At 45.8% G+C, this 17,117-nt stretch overlaps 1 protein-coding gene across 1 annotated transcript; it reads left to right on the forward strand.

Moving 5' to 3' along the window:
- The first annotated feature begins 403 nt into the window (after nucleotides 1-403).
- CA5A (carbonic anhydrase 5A) lies at nucleotides 404-10,633 on the forward strand. Its single transcript, XM_054269553.1, has 7 exons — nucleotides 404-567; nucleotides 1,587-1,784; nucleotides 5,488-5,606; nucleotides 6,533-6,628; nucleotides 7,091-7,153; nucleotides 8,409-8,564; nucleotides 10,443-10,633. The coding sequence occupies exons 1-7, from the start codon at nucleotides 438-440 to the stop codon at nucleotides 10,575-10,577; spliced, it is 897 nt and encodes a 298-aa protein (XP_054125528.1). The 5' UTR covers nucleotides 404-437; the 3' UTR covers nucleotides 10,578-10,633.
- Nucleotides 10,634-17,117: the final 6,484 nt, after the last annotated feature.

Below are 17,117 nucleotides of genomic sequence, written 5' to 3' on the forward strand. Positions count from 1 at the left end.
GTGAGGCGATGCTCATTTGGTATGAGTGATGTACTCAATGTGAAAGAATCACTTTTGATGCGAGGGAATAAATATTCTATGTGCAGGAAAACACTTGATAAAGGAGAAACACTTTGGCGTGAGGGAGTAAATACTATTTTGGTGTGAGGGGACACTTTTTTGGGTGAAGCATGCTTTTTTGAGGGGATGTTCTGGGTGCGAAGGAATCCCTTTTGATGTGAGGGGACGCGCTTTTGCCAGGGGCACGGGGCCCACCCTGAGCGCGGGAAATTCCCATCCCCACCGTGCCCGGAGCTGCTCCCGCTGCTCCGGGGCTGTCCCAGCATGAGGAGCCGCCGAGGGCAGGCCCAGCCCGCCCCCGGGCCATGGCGGGGAGGCCGTGCCGGAAGGGGCCGCACCGGGCCGGGCTGGGCGGCGGCTCCGCGATCTCCGCCGCGATGCTGCCGCTGCTCCGCCGCGCTTGGGCGGCCGCCGTCACCTCCTCGTCCTCTTCCTCCTGCTCCGCACGGCCGGGCAGCCGCCGGTGCAGCCTCGGCGCCTGCTGCTCCTACCGCCTGCGAGACGCCCGTGAGTGCCGCTCTCCCTCAGCCCCCCTGCCCGCCCTGCCGCTGTCCCGCCATCGCTGCCCAGCTCTGTGTAGGAAAGGGAGACGCCGAGCTCTGCCTGGCTTTGTCCTCCGCTGAAGCATCAGGAAGTGGCGGCGTTTTAAATAAATACGGGGAGTGTTTTGCGCCGCCTTTGCCTGAGTTGACCTTACGGAGCTCCACAGTTTGCACTTCACTGAGGGAAACCGGGGTGGGAGGGAAGTTTTTCGGCCACCCCTCGTGTGAGTGGTTTGAAGGTTTAATTTATTTTCAATTGCTTGTTTAAAAGACCCAGGTATCCAGTGAAGTAGCCTGTAAAGTGATGCTCGAAGCATCGCGATTTGGGGTTCGGGTTGTGTGCGGGTCACCGGGTGAAGTGAACAGCTCCACATAGGCGGCAGTTCTGGTTTTAAGCAGAATAAAATCCTGTGGAAGTAATTCATGTACCTGTTCTGATTGTGCCAGACCCAAGCTGCCCCCAGAATTGCTGGGTTTGGGTTTGACAGGAGCGATCTGCACGAAGCAGTTTTGGTCAGGATCGGTGTGGTTTGGGTTACTCCTGCTGCAGGAGCTCTGAACCCCCCTTTGTGGGGTAACCCCTCTGCTTGTGTTTTCTTCTAGAGCATGTTTTGCTTCCCAGTGGCAATTATCCCATGTCTGGAGCACTCCCAGCTCAGCTGATGGTGCTGGTGTGTAAAGAAAGCTGTAAAACAAAGCTGCCTTAAAATCTGGCAATAATAGGGAAGCATTCTCCTTTTCTGGGAAATAAGGGGACAATTTCTTTGCAGAGCATTCTGCAAAGGCAGAAAGGTACTGACATGGTTCTAAGTGAAATTACTGCACTTCCCTGTTTGGCTTTGAGTCATGCAGCTGGAATGTTTTATTTTTCTTTTGCTTTCCTGGGCACCAGCTGACTCGAATTAGCCTTTGGTGACACAGCACCTTCCCTTGCCAGAAAGTTCTGTACCCTGCATCAGCCTGACTCTGCCCCTTATCTTGCAGTGCATCCGCTGTGGCAGAGCCCGCTGACAATTCCCGGGGGCACCCGCCAGTCTCCCATCAACATCCAGTGGAGGGACAGTGTTTATGATCCCTTCCTGAAGCCTCTGAAAATCAGCTACGACCCCACCACCTGTCTGCACATCTGGAACAATGGCTACTCCTTCCTGGTGGAGTTTGATGATTCTGCTGATAGATCAAGTAAGTAAAAACTCAGGGGGAAAAAAAAATCTAATTAATGCTAAGAGAGGAGAAATACCTGCGTGATGTAAGACCTGATGCTGAAAATGAAAGTACAGTAAAAAAAATGCTGGGTTTAAAGTGGTGGGAATCACGACGAAATTCCATACAGACTTCACATTTACAGTGTTTTTATTACCCATGGGCATTGTGCACAAATCCCCTGGTGTGTGTTGAAACTCCTTTCACAAGCCCCAGTGCCCTGTCTTGTAGATTTTGTAATAAACTTCACCCACACGAGTCAATCTTCAGCCATTTCTATGTGTACTTACTCAGTTTGAAACCTGATTCCCTCACTGCTCTTTATTGAAGTAATCTGCCACTTATCTTCTGTGGGGCTAATAAAGATATTTACTGCACTTGAAATAATCAGCAGCCAAATGAGTTGCAGTTGGAAAGCACACAGGCTTATCTCTGTGGGGTTTTAGGGAATGAAATAACACTGGGCTCTGCCCTCAGGAGCAGGTGTGTGTATCTCTGTTGTTTTAGGGGAAGCAGGAGAGCATGGAAAACCCAACCATGCGTTCCAGCAATTTCATGTGAATAAACCTCTGACCTGAGCAGCTCAACAGAGTAAAAAAAATTGACTTAAAATCAAAATATTGCTCCCAAACCCCAGATTTTCTGTCCACTGTTCTTTCTAAAAGCTGCCTTTACCAAAGGATATTGCGGAATATAAAGGTATTTCATAAAGGTGGGTGAGCTGGTAGCAGTTGGTCAGGGCTGTTGTGAAGCACAGGATTGCTCAGCGTGTCCTGCAGGGGAAAACTGAAGGACCCTGAGCAAGTTTGAACCTGTTGGATTGGAGCCGTTTATGTTTTAAATGACTGCTCTCCATGAGAGCTCCTCCAGCTTCCTGAGGGATTTAGCAATGCCCTCGGGGAAGGAGCCTCCAGCACACAAACAAACACTTTGTCTGCACAACACCAACATTTGTGGTTGGTGTTTGGAGAGGCTGATAAAACAGTGCAGCAAAAAACGGTGGTGGAATGCAGGGAGCTTGTGTATGTTTGGGGCTCATTTATTTATCTTGTTTCTAGCTGTTTGCTTGGACTATCCATTTCCAAGAGGGATAATCCATTTCCAAGAGAGAATATCCTTGCCCTTGCTCATTTAAGCACTGATATAATGAACAAGTGCTGTTTCTTGAAGTGAGGTTGGGTTAGAGGGCAGTCATCACCTGTTACCTCATCAGTAATTTTAATTTACTAACTTTAGATTGGCTTTGCTTTTCATCAAACAGCCTCTTGCTTCATAAGCCACACCCCACTATCTGTTGAGGATGAGATCCTGAAAAGTGTTTAGTGGGAAGGGGAATTGCCTGTAGGGGGTTCAGAAATATGCAATATTTAATTGCACAGGAGCAGTTTGTGTGGCATAGAGGCAAGGCTGCAATCATCAGGTGCTCACCTCTGAAAGATCTTACCTGCTTTGTCTGTGAGACTTTCCTTGAGGTAAATCTTTCCCTGTGAGCATTTGCTGCCTTTTCATCATCCTCATCTTCCTTAAATGAATTTAAGTCCATGAAGGGTAGGATGGCATCAATCAATCAGTGACAGGGCTCCAAAATGACAGAGAAGCAACAGACAGTGAGGTGTTGCTGTATAACCCCCAGTTTTCAGGTGCCTGCCTCTCTCCTCCACCTTTCTCTCTTCACTCTTGCTGTTTCTGGTTTTTCTCACTGCCAGCTTCTGTCTAACAATCATAGAAATCCAGAGAAGAAAGCTTGGGAACAAACAAAAGCACCACAGTCGAAAGAGAAGATGAGAAAGACACCCAGGATAGACAGAAATGCCTGAATCCTGAGATGGGGTTTGCAAGACTTGGGCTAAAGCTGAAGGTAGAGCAGGAGGAAGAAGAGGGTGAGGGAAGGTATGTACAGCATGTGCTCTGCCTGTGTGTGGTGCCACCAGAAACGAGGCTGAACCAGAGCCAGGGCTGCAGGAAACACCTGAAGTGGTTCTTGTTGTTGTTAGAGCCCCTCAAACTTCAGTTTTGTTTTGAAATTGTCAAGGTTGTAATTTGAGAGGAAATGCTTCTGAAGGGACTGAAGTTTCTGTTTGTTTCCTGTCACTTTCTGGTGGCTACTGCAGGAAGCTGAGTCCATATGTGTGTCTGTGCCTGAAGTAATTTGTGAGGTAAATGCTCAGGTGGATGTGGTTAATAACACAAATTTGTAGTCACTTGTGGGTTTGCATCATCACATCCACAGGAGTGGATGGTGTCAGAGCACAGAAACTTCACTTCTGAGAGGCTTGGCTGTGTCACCCACGTGTTTATCCCACCCCTTCTCCAGCACAGAGTCCCAGCATGGTTTGGGTGAGGACCTTAATGCTGATCCCATTCCATCCCCTGCCATGGCAGGGACACCCTCCAGTCCCTCAGGATGCTCCAAACCCTGTCCAGCCTGGCCTTGGACACTTCAGGGATGGGGCATTGTGATCTCCCAGTGATGGTCAGCATTGCATTCATTCAGGGGATGAAATGAATTCAATGTCACTTTGCACAGCTCCTTTTAATTTATTCCTTTTTCACACACAGGCCTGTCTGGTTCAGATTTCAAACCTGCTGGCTGACTTTCAGGAAAAAAAATAATACAAGAAAATCTCTTAATGCCTCTCATTGTTTTCTCCTTAGCATGGAAGTGATTAACTTATTTCCAAAGGCAGTGTTGGGATTAGATGCTTTATACCAAAGTTTGCTGTAAAACTTCCCCATGTCCTACAGTTCAGTAAAAATCAGCAGCTGCTGATGGTTTAGTGCTGGGTGAACCCTTGGTAAAGCTCTTTTCCAACCTAAATGATTCCCTGATTCCATAAGTGTTATTAGCCCTTGGGAATCAATTAGGGTTTCTCATTTACCAGATGTTCTCATTTCATGATTAGCAAGATGACTTTGCAGGATGGTTTTGGTCCAGATAGGGAGGGAATGAGTGGAAGCAGAAAGCCAGGCATGGACATGGATTCATGTGTTTGCAGAAGGATGGGAGGCCCTCTGAAATCAGCAGAGCAGAATGAAGTTTGACCTTTACTCATTGATGAAAAGGGCATTAAATCTTTCAGAAACTTGCCCAGTGGCAGACTGGATGTTTAAATCCTTCCTGAACACCTTGTGGGCACAACAAAACATATTTCTGACTGACCCTTGCTTGTGCAGTCTGGAAGCTGTGCTGAAGCAGAAAAAGATGTTGGGATTTTTGTAGCTTGCAGGAGACTTGAACGTTTGACTCAATACACAGATTTGTCTGGCATAATTTGCTTTTCGAAGTCTTGTCGTGAGAAATGTCAACATTTTTCACAGATCCTTGTAGGGATGTCACTGAATGCATTTAATAGATGTGTCACTGCTGTGTCACCTGGTCAGGCAGTCCTGACACTCCTGCTGTGACAGAGGGGTGACAATGTGACACTCACCACTGTGACTGTGCCAATTTTGGTGCCAACTGGGAGAACATTCCCTCGAGGGGAGATGGATGAGGAGACTTCACTCATCTCCAGTTTGGTGCAGGGAGAACCAGAATGTGTTTGCTTGAGTAATTTGGTCATGGCAAAGTGCAGACAGGCACTGTTTGAGTTGCTCCACCTTGCACTTTTCCCAAGGATTGGCTTGTCTGGGCAATTCTAAATCACATTTATTAACATGTGTGTCTTGTTTTGTTTTCTAGTCATCGTTGGAGGCCCCTTGGAAAACCAGTACAGGCTAAAGCAGTTCCACTTCCACTGGGGAGCTGTCAATGACTGGGGCTCAGAGCACACAGTTGACTGTAAATTTTACCCAGCAGAGGTATGAGATGGAATCCTCAACAATGCAAATACTTAGCTCAGGTGTGTCTGTGAAAACACCCAAATTGAGGAATTGCAGTTTATTTTGAAGGGCTACAGCTCATCTGCTGTTTTATTCTATAAAAATTCATCTCTACTGTTTTTTCTGGAGAAGAACAGCCTGAAAACTGAACTGAAAGTGAAAAATCACTTTGTTTATTGTTACTAAATCTTTCAGAGAAACAAACATATACTCTTATAAAACATCACCTTATTTTCTGTTTGCAACTGATGAACAGTTGCTAAAATAGCAAAACTTTGATACTTAAGTAACTGCTAAGAAAGAAAACGTCAATAAAGAGGATGAAGCCAGTGAAAATGTGAAACTGTGACAGCTTTGACCACAGTTCTTTGCCAAAGGAGAAGTTGTCAAGTGATGATGGGTTATTTTTAAGGAGAGTTTCTCTCCTGTTGGTGTGTTCATGGTGCTGCTGCCAGCTTGGCAAGATCCTCATTAACAGGGAGGCCGTGACTGAGTTTTTGGGCTGGGGTATTTATTTATCACACAAAACCCCTCAATGTATTGGCTGTGAGCAGTGCAGAGGAAGATTGCTGTGTGCAGGGGGATGTTCCTCAGGAGCACAGGGTGCTCTGCTCCTCCTGGGAAGGGAGGAAAGAGATGGAAGACGGAGCTTTGTCTGTGCCTGTGACCAGCATTCCTGGAGGCAGACTGCCACAGACTAAACCTCTTTTAAATGCAGTGGGTCTTAACTATTGCTTAAAGCAAAAGAGAAAAAAGGAAGGGAAGGACCATTATTTACCAAGAGCATCTTGTTCCTCATTTCTGTGGTTTCTGAGGAGCTCCCTGAGTGCCTCACCCTGCTGGGATCAGCAGTCAGGTGTGGTGTCTGTGCTCTGGGGCTGATTTCTCCCTTTTCTCTCTTTCAGCTGCATTTGGTGCACTGGAATGCTGTGGAGTACCCGAGTTTTGAGGAAGCTGTGATGGAAGGGAATGGCCTGGCTGTTATTGGAGTGTTCCTAAAGGTAATTTTGTTCTGTGGGACCAGCTGTGATGGGGCCTTTCCGTTTGCATTCTGTTCAAGCCAATTTAGGCCAATTAAGGGAAGGCTGAGATGGGATCCCATCAATCCCATCAACGTTCCCAAGGGGTGTCAGAGGATGGTGCCAGGCTCTGTTCAATGGTGCCAGTGACAGGATAAGGAGCAATGGCCAGAAACTAAAAAAAGTTTCACCTCAATGTGAAGAACTTTCTGTTGAGGGTGGAGCAGCTGCCCTGGGAAGATATGGGATCTCCCTGTCTGGAGACATTCTAAACCCACCTGGATGTGTTTGTTCCTCCAGCCTTGGGCTGGATGATCTCCAGAGCCCCCTTCCAACCCTAAATATCCTGTGGTTGTTGTTATGAAAAAATCCTAAGGCTGATAGGTAGAACTGATTGATTATTGATCAGCTCATTGATTGTCCAACCCCTCCCTGTCCCTGCAGCTGGGAGCACGGCACGAGGGGCTGCAGACCCTGGTGGATGCCCTGCCAGCAGTCAGACACAAGGTCAGTGCTCTGGGGTGTCCCACTCGTTGTCACCCAGCAGAAAGAACGCTTGGAGAACCACAACACACCCAGAAAAGCTTTCTTCCTTAAATTTTACTGGAGGGGCTGATTGACACCTTGGAAGTGGGAAGGGAAGCTAATTTTTCAGAAGGAATTGGATACTTGAAGCTTTCCAAACTCTTGAAGAAATGCTGCTCTTGAGATTGTTTCCCTTACAAAGACATGCTTAAGTGGGGGTTTATTTACTGTGGGATTAAGGCTTTTTGATTTTTGTCTGATCTTCGAGGAGGTTATTTGCTTTTTTATAAACACTGAATTTTCTGCTGGGGGAATGGGATCGTTCCTGGCAGGCTCCTGCCAGGAGAGGGAGCGCTGAGTCTCTGGCAGAAGCATTTCCTCCTTCCCCTGCCCGTTCCCTTCTGAAAGTACACTCAAAAAACCACACCGACCACTTTAACTTCTAATCTCATCCAGCTGAAGTCGCTGTGCCTCTGCTTCTCACAGCAAGGAGATTGTAAAATCCAAATAAAACAAGTTTTTATATCAGAGCAGTGACAGCTCTGCCAGATAAACACCAAACATGTCAGTTCAGTGCTGGAAGACTTCCCCAAATCTGAATGTACATCTATTGTGATAATATAATAATTTACAGCATGTGAATTTAAAAGAAATTTAGCCAAGATCCCCCAGTATATCCTGAAACTCCCCCTGGAGCAATGTTTGTGTGGGAAATCCTGGGTTTTGAAGCTCCTGATATCCCACATGTGGGAATGAATTTTGGAGATGGGAATGTTTGATTTAAATTAAACTTCAGTCCTGTTCCTGCTGCCTAAAATCACATGGTGAAAAGTAAAACACTTTTTGTTTGCGGTCTTTTAAGGATCTGGCACAGCTACCTGAACTTATCCCACCACTTCTTCCCTCTTTTTCCTGGTTGCATCAGCTCCCACAGAGCCTTAGGCCACTGATCCTTCTCACTCCTTGTTTCTCCTGCACTGAACTCCTGATGTTTTGTGAGGAGACAGCAGAAATATTTAACTTCTGTCTGCTCAGCAGCTGCCCCTTACACCTCAAACCATATTTTATCCAAATTTGAGGGATTTAAAATAATTAATATTATTAATATTCCCAACACCCCATTTTGTACGCACACAAAACGCACAGTTTTTAACCTCATTGTCGAGATATTTTTCAAGTTTCTGTAGGTTTTTTCTCAAAACACCATCCTTAAAATGGTTTTTTTTCCTGCTTTTAGGACACTGTGATCGAGTTTGATGTCTTTGACCCCTCGTGCCTGCTCCCTTCCTGCCCTGATTACTGGACCTACGCTGGCTCCCTGACCACTCCTCCCCTCACTGAGTCGGTCACGTGGATCATTAAGAAGAAGCCAATCGAGGTGGATGAGGATCAGGTAAATCTCAATTTTCCTTTCAGATCACACCTCTTGCTGCCACAAAGGTGCTCAGAACCAGTTTGTCAGCAATTCTCTGTGAAAACACAAAAATTCTCGGTGTTTTCAGAGATCTGTGGCTGTTTCCACCCAGGATTTGGGGAGGAATCCTGGCATTAGCAGCCACCAATACTGACAGACCTCTCCAAGATGTGTTTTCAACTTTTCAATCTATTCTCAAGAGTTTTATTTTGATATGTGATACAATTCTGGAAGCTGCCCCTTGAAAACTTGGGAGGTTTTAGGAACTTATTTGAATTCTCATAATTTTGCTCTCCTTAGCATGATGCAGCCTTTTTTGTGGAGAGAAGGGAAAAAGGGAAGATTTTGTGACATGGAGATTGTTAACAGAGAACTGCAGGCAGAGTGTGGCATTCCTTTAAATTGAAATTTTTCTCTTTTTTTCTTGGCTCCACTCTCATAGCAGTGACTTACCATTGGAATGGCCTTGTGAGCATTAAAACCTGATCTGCTGCTTTATTTTAACCCCAGTTATAAACCAGTGAGACAACAACTTGGGCATTGTTGGGGTTCCCTCTTTTCTGGGTGCCAGGGAGGCTGTAAATGGAGGTTGGATGAAGTATTTGAGTAGGAATAGATCTTTCAGATGTGCCACATTTGGGATTTGATTTCCCTAAGGATAGCAGGTGACTGATAATTTTTCCATGTTGGTGTGGATACCAGCAGATGTGGGTGCTAAAACCCCTCAGAACACAAACCTAGTGCTGCATTTGGTGCCACATCTGGGATTTGACTTCCCTAAGGATAGCAGATGATTGATAACCCTTCCATGCTGGTGTGGGTAATGTGACAATCTTTACCAGCAGACGTGGGTGCTAAAACCCCTCAGAACACAAACCTAGTGCCACGTTTGAGATTTAATTTCCCTGAGGACAGCAGGTGACTGATAATTCCATGTTAGTGTGGATAATGGGACAATCTACCATCCTATGTGGGTGCTAAAACCCCTCAGAACACAAACCTAGCACAAACTTTGGTGCCATGTTTGGGATTTGACTTCCCTAAGGATAGCAGGTGACTGATAATTCCATGTTGGTGTAGATAATGGGACAATCTTTACCAGCAGATGTGGGTGCTAAAACCCTTCAGAACACAAACCTAGTGCTACATTTTGTGCCACATTTGGGATTTAATTTCCCTAAGGACAGCAGGTGACTGATAATGCCATGTTGGTGTGGATACCAGCAGGTGTGGGTGCTAAAACCCCTAACAAACCTAGTGCCACATTTGAGATTTAAATTCCCTGAGGATAGCAGGTGACTGATAATTCCATGTTGGTGTGAGTAACAGGACAATCTACCATCCTATGTGGGTGCTAAAACCCCTCAGAACACAAACCTAGTGCTACATTTTGTGCCACATTTGGGATTTAATTTCCCTGTGGATAGCAGGTGACTGATAATTCCATGTTGGTGTAGATAATGGGACAATCTTTACCAGCAGATGTGGGTGCTAAAACCCCTGAGAACACAAACCCAGTGCTACATTTTGTGCCACATTTGGGATTTAATTTCCCTAAGGACAGGGATCAGGGATCCCTTTATCAGCAGGTGACTGATAATGCCATGTTGGTGTGGATACCAGCAGATGTGGGTACTAAAACCCCTCAGAACACAAACCTAGTGCCACATTTGAGATTTAATTTCCCTGTGGAAATCTTTACCAGCAGACATGGGTGCTAAAACCCCTGAGAACACAAACCTAGCGCTACCTTTGGTTTCGCTCCCCTCTCTGAGAACAAACTCCTGTCCTTTGCCACGAATTCCCCGTTTGGGGAGTTCCTGGGAGGTGACAGGAGTGGCCCTTTGTGCTTCCCAGCTGGAGGCCTTCAGGACGCTGCTGTTCTCGTCGCACGGGGAGGAGGAGAGGAGGATGGTGGACAACTTCCGCCCGCTGCAGCCGCTGATGGACCGCACCGTGCGCTCGTCCTTCCGCCCCCAGCTCAGCCCCTAGCTGCCCCAGCACCCCCCTTGCCATCCAGCCCTTCCCTGAGTGTCCCCAGGAAAGCTCTGGGGGGTTTTAGTTTTGATTTTTTTTAAGAAGTGACTGATATTAACTCTTAACTTGTTCCGAAGCAGGGGTCGAGAAGGGATTATTAAGACAGTTAAAGATAAGGACAGGAGAGATCCTCCCCTGCTCCTTCTCTGGATTGTTCTGTGGTTCTTCAAATGCTCTCTCAGTGCCTTGCATGAATTAGTAATCCTGGGTAAAAATTCTTAAGAAAGAGGATGTGGGAAGCAAAGAAAAATATCAGGACTGATCAGGTCCTTTTAGGGAATTGTTTGATGTTTGTGAAGAGAGCTGGAAGGGAACTAGCTTGTCTCAGAGACATTTTACCTTCTTTCTTTCTCCTTGGATGAGAGGAGAAGGTCAAAAATGACTTCCAGGATCTCTTTCCATTCTGTTGGCTGCACATTCCATGTTTGATGTGGATGCCCACTGTAAGGACACCAGGAGCCAGAAGACTTTTTCTAAAACCTTTTAACAACTGTAGAAGCTTTGGCAGCTTTTGTTTTTCCCTGTTAATAATCTATCAGGAGAAGGGAGGAGAAGAGAATTCCCCAGTGTCTCAAGACTGGCAAGAACAGCAGATTAGGTGAAAATGTCCAATTGATCCCAGGAAACTGATCACATCAAAGGAAAGCAAGATTAGATAAAGCCCAGCTGACCCTCCCAGTGGGATTAGGAGGGCAAAAACCCAAACCAATTCCTCAAACCAGTGCTAGGACAGTGAGGACAAAACACAGCACTGAGAAAGGGTTTTATTTCAGTAACTCACAGAGCACCAGTGCTCTCTTCAGTTTTGCCTTGAGATGAATTTTTCTATAAAAACACTTGCCCATCCTCAGGACCAGTGGGGACCAGTTTGTTTTTATTGCACCTTATGGTAACAAGGTCCAGTGGGGTTGGAATTGATTTGTGGACCAAGCAGAGCTGCTGTGTGAGCCCTTCCCAGGAGCTGTGACCCAGCAGCCCCAGGGATCACTGACCTCTCACATCCCACTAAACCTAATTTGCTCTCTGGCCTGTATGCTCTGCTGTATTTAGCAGATTAAATTCCTGCTCCAGATTTCTGATGAGGAGCAGCTCTGTCTGTGTCATCTCCATGGGTTGTGTTTCAGGAATCTTTTCAGGAATCTTTCCTCCCTCTGTTTGATTCCTGGTGGGATTCTGTGAAGCCACAACCTGGCTTGGCAATGCTAAATCCAGTTTTCTAATTGGTACTTTGGTTTTTTTTGAAGTCCAAGAATTGATTTCAAAGCACCTTAACGCTTTTCAGTGTGACCCTGATGATTTTAAGGGTTTCAGATCATGTTGTTGAAGCAGTGGAGTGCCCAGATCCTGCCTTTCCTCCCTCAATAGCTCTACCTCAGGCTGTTGTTCTGGTGCCACAGTTGTGCCTCTGTCCCTGCATTGTGGCCACTTCAGCTGAGTGGCTCTGGGTGCTGGAAGGAAGGAAATCTCTCTCTGTCCCAGTGTAGGATATTTTTCCTGTTGGGAATTCAGTGGAACTCTGATTTCACCACTTCCCCCAAGCCCTCCCTGCCTGGGGAACATTTCCATCCTGGTTGTGCCATCTCCCATTGGATGTGGCTGGGATTATCCTGGGATTGTGGAAGGTGTCCCTCCCATGGCACTGGGTGAGCTTTCAGGTCCTTTCCCACCCAAACCATTCCATGATTTTCTGATTCCATGCTCTCAGTTGAACTCTGCAGGCTTTGCCATCATCACTCAGAATTTTAGCTGCAAAATCACATCAGTGATGATTTTGCTGTAGAATGATACATTCGAAAACAAAGCTGGAAGGAATATCTACAGTCCAGGGAACAGGAAAAGAATTATTTTACTTTTTGCCTGAATGTATAGCAATTATGATCCAGTCATTAAGTTTGAGATATTTATTCAGTGCTGTTCTTGCAGACACTTTCTGAGGAGGAACCTGGAGAAAGATGGCAGCAGCTCAGATATTTTCTACTCATTAATAGAAAAATTGTAATACAAAGACATCTTCATGTTGCCTTCTATTTAAAACCAGAGGGCTGTAAGTGCAAAACCACTGGGCTGTAAGTGCATCAATCTCCTTATCATTTATTAATGGATCTTTTTAAAAGCTTTTGTAAATGCTCGGTTTTTAAATTGCTTTTGTAATTTCCACTGAGGTTTTAGATTTCTCTTATCCACTCAGAAGAATAGTTGATCCAGCTTTCCAAACAAACCCAAAAACCAGATTATTTTAGGGAATTGCCAGAGTTTAACTGTTTAACTCCAGCTGCTCTGGAATCCTACAGCAGCCTCACAGCCACTGAGCTCTCCATGGTTTGCTCAATTCAATCAGATTTTCCTCCTGGATGTGTAAATCCCCTTTGAACCACCCTGCATCCATCAGAGGGAGTGTGGGATATTCCCTTCCTAGTGATCCAGTTCAAGTTCTCAGAGAGATTTATTTAAAGTTCTCACAGAGATTTGCTTTGTTCAAGTGTTGCCATGGAAGCTTTGTTAGACAATAGTGAATTAGCAGTGATGCAGGTAAGCTGTGTCCATATTTACATCAAATCACACCTATTTTTACTGACAGAAAATAAATAAATTCCAATTATAGCACTGATCACTTCAAATATCTGAAAACAGGGTTAATGTAGATAAAAAAATAACTGTACTGTGCTACAAAAAGAAGTTTTACAGGGTTTTACTTTTCTTTTTTGTTGTTTCTTGAGTCCTGCATTTATGTGTAGTGTTTTAGCATCTCCTTAAGGCAGGCAGGAGCTCAGCTGCAGGGCACATTGTTGGAATTAATCTAGAAATTAATGTACTGATGTTTATTTGTTTGGGTTTTTTTTTTTTTCAGTTTTAAACTTTCCTGTTACAATGACTTTATTGACCTTGTGAATGTAAACTTTAGGAAAATAATGGTGTTTAAATCAAGAGATGGGATAGAATTCCTGTGCCTTTATTCTCTCAGTTCTGTGTGGAAAGATGATTGGATTGTTGGGTTACAGCTGATTTTGCACAATTGAGTTAAAAAGGAATTTTTGGGCTCTTTTGGGTGGCACAATACAAAAGGGTCAAAGCACATATTTGTATTTTCCTTGCATAAGAGTCACTTTATTATAAATACTGCCCTGGGAGGCATTCCTGGGGCAGCAAGCCCGGCAATTAAAGGCTGTCCCAGGAATAACTCTGGGACAGCTCCCTGCCAAGGGAGGAGGAGGTTTGGAGCTCTGTGCTGGTCTCATCCCAGCTGCCTCTCAGGATTCCTCTGCACTGCTGCTCTCACCTTGTCCTGGGTGACTTCACAGTGGGGACAACTTCCTTGGTGTTGGAGTGTTTGATCCCTGTTCCTGCATTCCAGAACTTTCACTCTTCAGGCGTTCCTGCCCCCTTTTGTGCTGCCTTTTCTGTCAGGGATGACAGGAGGGTTTCCCCGGCTTTGGAAGCTCCAGAATTGGAGTTTGCTTTGATCTCCACAGGGTTTTAGAGGACTGGAATTCAGCTTTGGATGAAGGGTCCCCTTGTGCCTTAATTTGGGATGTTTTAACTTGTATTTCCTGGCACATCTTGGCTTTTATTTTTGTCTTTGTGCATCTTGTTTTTGTGACCTTTATGACATTGTGTATTTAATGTGTGTTACCTGCTTGACCATAACTGAAATCAGTCTGCAGACAACACCTGGAGCAGGGAATGCTTTGTTTTCCTGGGATCCAGGCCCTTCCCCAGTTTTCCCCTGATGTACAGAACCCTTCAGCTGCTGCATTTGACACTGTTACATTAGTGTGCAACTACAATAAAGGAACAGAGAAACCCATGCCTGTATCTCGTTGTGTAATTAAGCTTTTCAAGATAAAAAAAAAAAAATCAGATTTCCTGTCAAAAAAAGATTAGAATTCCTCATTGGAAATGCCCCAGTTCATTAGGAGCAGAGTCTGATCAGCTGTCAGATGTTCTGTGATACTTCCAAGGCCTGAAAGGCTCTGCTGAGCTGTGTCAGAATGAAAGCACAAAGAGCTCTCTGTGCTGCTGGAGGGTGTCCCATGATTGATCACACCCAGCCAGATGCCACAGGCCGTCTCCAGCAGCATTCCAGCCTTCCAGGACCTTTCCTGAGCTCCTCCTCTGGCCACTGCCCATTCAGCTGGACCTGTCAGCTGAGCTCCTTCCTCTGTCCTGTCATAAAATGAGCCTGGAGCTGGGTGGTGTGACCCAACTGCTGCTTGTGGCTGCAGAAATGCTATCAAATAACCCTAAAAAAACCCTTTAAATAAATTAAATTATTGATACCAATTAGAAGTTGATCAAAGAGAATGGGTTTAGATGGGGTATGGGGAAGGAATCATAACTGTGAGGGAGGGAGGCCTCAGTGTGCTCAGAGCAGCTGCTGCTGCCCCTGGATCCATGGAGGCATCCAAGGCCAGGCTGGGCAGGGCTTGGAGCACCCTGGGACAGTGGAAGGTGTCAGGGTTAGAACTTTAATGTCCCTTCATCCCAAAGCATCCCATGATTCCGTGAACTTTGGGTGAAATAAGTGTTAATTTCTGTCTCCCAGCTGAGCCACACCTGGAGTCCAGCTCTCACCCAGACCGGTTTTGTTTAGCTGGATTAACCCAAAGAAGTTTCTTTGGAGATTCCATTCCTGGTTAAGGGATCCCCCTAAAATAATTGTAGATAATGTTTTTAGAAGGTTCCCCAAGTGTGCTGGTCGGTGGAGAGAGTGGCCTGGGTTAGGAGTGAGGCCAGCTCAGCTCTTGTGACCATTTAATGGTTCTAGAAGCTGCCACCCCTTCCATTTAGCCAGGAAAAGCAGCTCTGAGCTCTTTATCAGCACAGCTGAGGTGTTTGCTGAAGAAATGGGGGACTGATGCCAGCAGGATCAAGGCAGCTTTTCCAAATAACTGCTTCAAAACATCCCCATCCCTCCTCACAAATGGCCCATTTGCTCCTGCTCCTGCTCCTTGTTTGTGCTTCTGACAAATCATTCCTTCCCTGCTCGTTTTTGATGTGCCAAGCTGTGAGTGTTAGCACATGGAGAGCTGATTGGATAATCAAATAGTCTTCAAAGATCCTGCGGAAGAACTTGGGCCCCGAGCAGAGGTAATGCTCAGGGCCAGCTGATAACAACACCGCCACTGGCAGGTGCTTTGAAGATATCGGCTCTGGGAACACACCCCAGTGCCAGGCTGGTGTTTTCTCAGGAATACAAATGGAAAAACAGTTGCAGAATGAACTCTCATGCAATAACTTGCAATAATTTGTAAGAGAGCCCAGCACGAGGTGTGCTTGGAACAGGGCAGTTCAGTGGCTGCTGTCCCACGGCCTCTGGAGCCTGGCATTCCAGTCCTCAGCTCTGAGTCCAGGAAGAAATTCCCCTTTGGAAGAATTAGAACAGGATAACTGCGTCCCATCCTTGTGGGAGTGCATGGAAATGTCTCTGTGGGTTCATACCAGGTGTGAAATGCCCATGGTGGGATTCTTGGGGCCAGCAATTGAACTTGATCCCTGTGGGTCCCTTCCAGCTCAGGAGATCCTGGTTCTAGGTCATTATTGGCCTCGAGGAAATCAGCCTGGAGCACTGGAGAAGTAAATCCCTTGATAAATTATTTTATTCCCCCAAATCTATAACTGAGTTTGAGTATTCACGTGAAAACACCTGAAGCAAACACTTAATTTCAATCCCAGTCCTGTCTGCTGCATCCTGATGCACCAAGGCTGACACAGGGAAAATCCCATTTGTTGTAAGTATCTGGTTCTTTTCATGATTTCATGGTCCTGGGATAAATCATGAAATGCAGTAAAAAAATATCCTGTAATAGTAAACTAGTAAAGTAAAAAAAAAGGTTTTTGAGGTTATAGAAAACCTGTGATAAATGTTTTGTTGTTTATTTTTAATTAATTGTCAGAGTCTTTTCAGCCTCCTCAGGATCTCATTTCTCCTTGAAAACTGGAGGAACGTGCTTCGTGCCAAGGTAATTTCTGTTTTTGCTCCCTTCCAGAATTTGGATGTTTACCCAAAGTCAGCAGCAGATTTTTGAGCCCCTGAGCAGCCACTAGATGTCAGGTTTGGATTAGTGCTCCGAGGATTGGGCTGGTTGGGATTCTGCAATGGCTGGAAGTGGTGGTGATGGAGATGAAATGTAACTGAAATGTAACTGAAATGTGCCCTTTCCCCCCAGAATGTCCATCTCACGTTTCCCTGGAGTTCCCTTGGAGAAAACCTTCCAGGCCACCTCCTGCCTGTCTGAACCGTGCACAGAGGGGGCTCCAGGAGGAGGAACCAGCCTTGGGTTTGGAGCTCGAGCACCGCTCCTCCTGTGACAGCCCTGCCTGGGAGGCAGCTCCTCACAGGTACCACCCTCACAGGGAATGTTTGCAATCAGAGCTCCAGGCTGGAGCCCCTGAGCTCCTCTCCTCCCACCAGGGCAAGAGGGAATCTGAATTTGCTGAGGGATTGGCTCTTTGGACATTACTGTAGTACCCAAGTGATTTATCCTTGCCTTCAGT

The sequence above is a fragment of the Melozone crissalis genome, unplaced genomic scaffold (genome assembly GCF_028551555.1).
Source record: "Melozone crissalis strain CALT ecotype California unplaced genomic scaffold, PUWL_Pcris_2 ptg000007l_1, whole genome shotgun sequence".
Classification (NCBI taxonomy): domain Eukaryota; kingdom Metazoa; phylum Chordata; class Aves; order Passeriformes; family Passerellidae; genus Melozone; species Melozone crissalis.

Bases quoted from the DNA above. Each gene is read 5' to 3' on its own strand.
- CA5A (XM_054269553.1), top strand. From the start codon at position 438: ATGCTGCCGCTGCTCCGCCGCGCTTGGGCGGCCGCCGTCACCTCCTCG. The intron at 1,785-5,487 runs GTAAGTAAAAAC...TTTGTTTTCTAG, and splicing joins TGATTCTGCTGATAGATCAA to TCATCGTTGGAGGCCCCTTG. The intron at 8,565-10,442 runs GTAAATCTCAAT...TGTGCTTCCCAG, and splicing joins TCGAGGTGGATGAGGATCAG to CTGGAGGCCTTCAGGACGCT.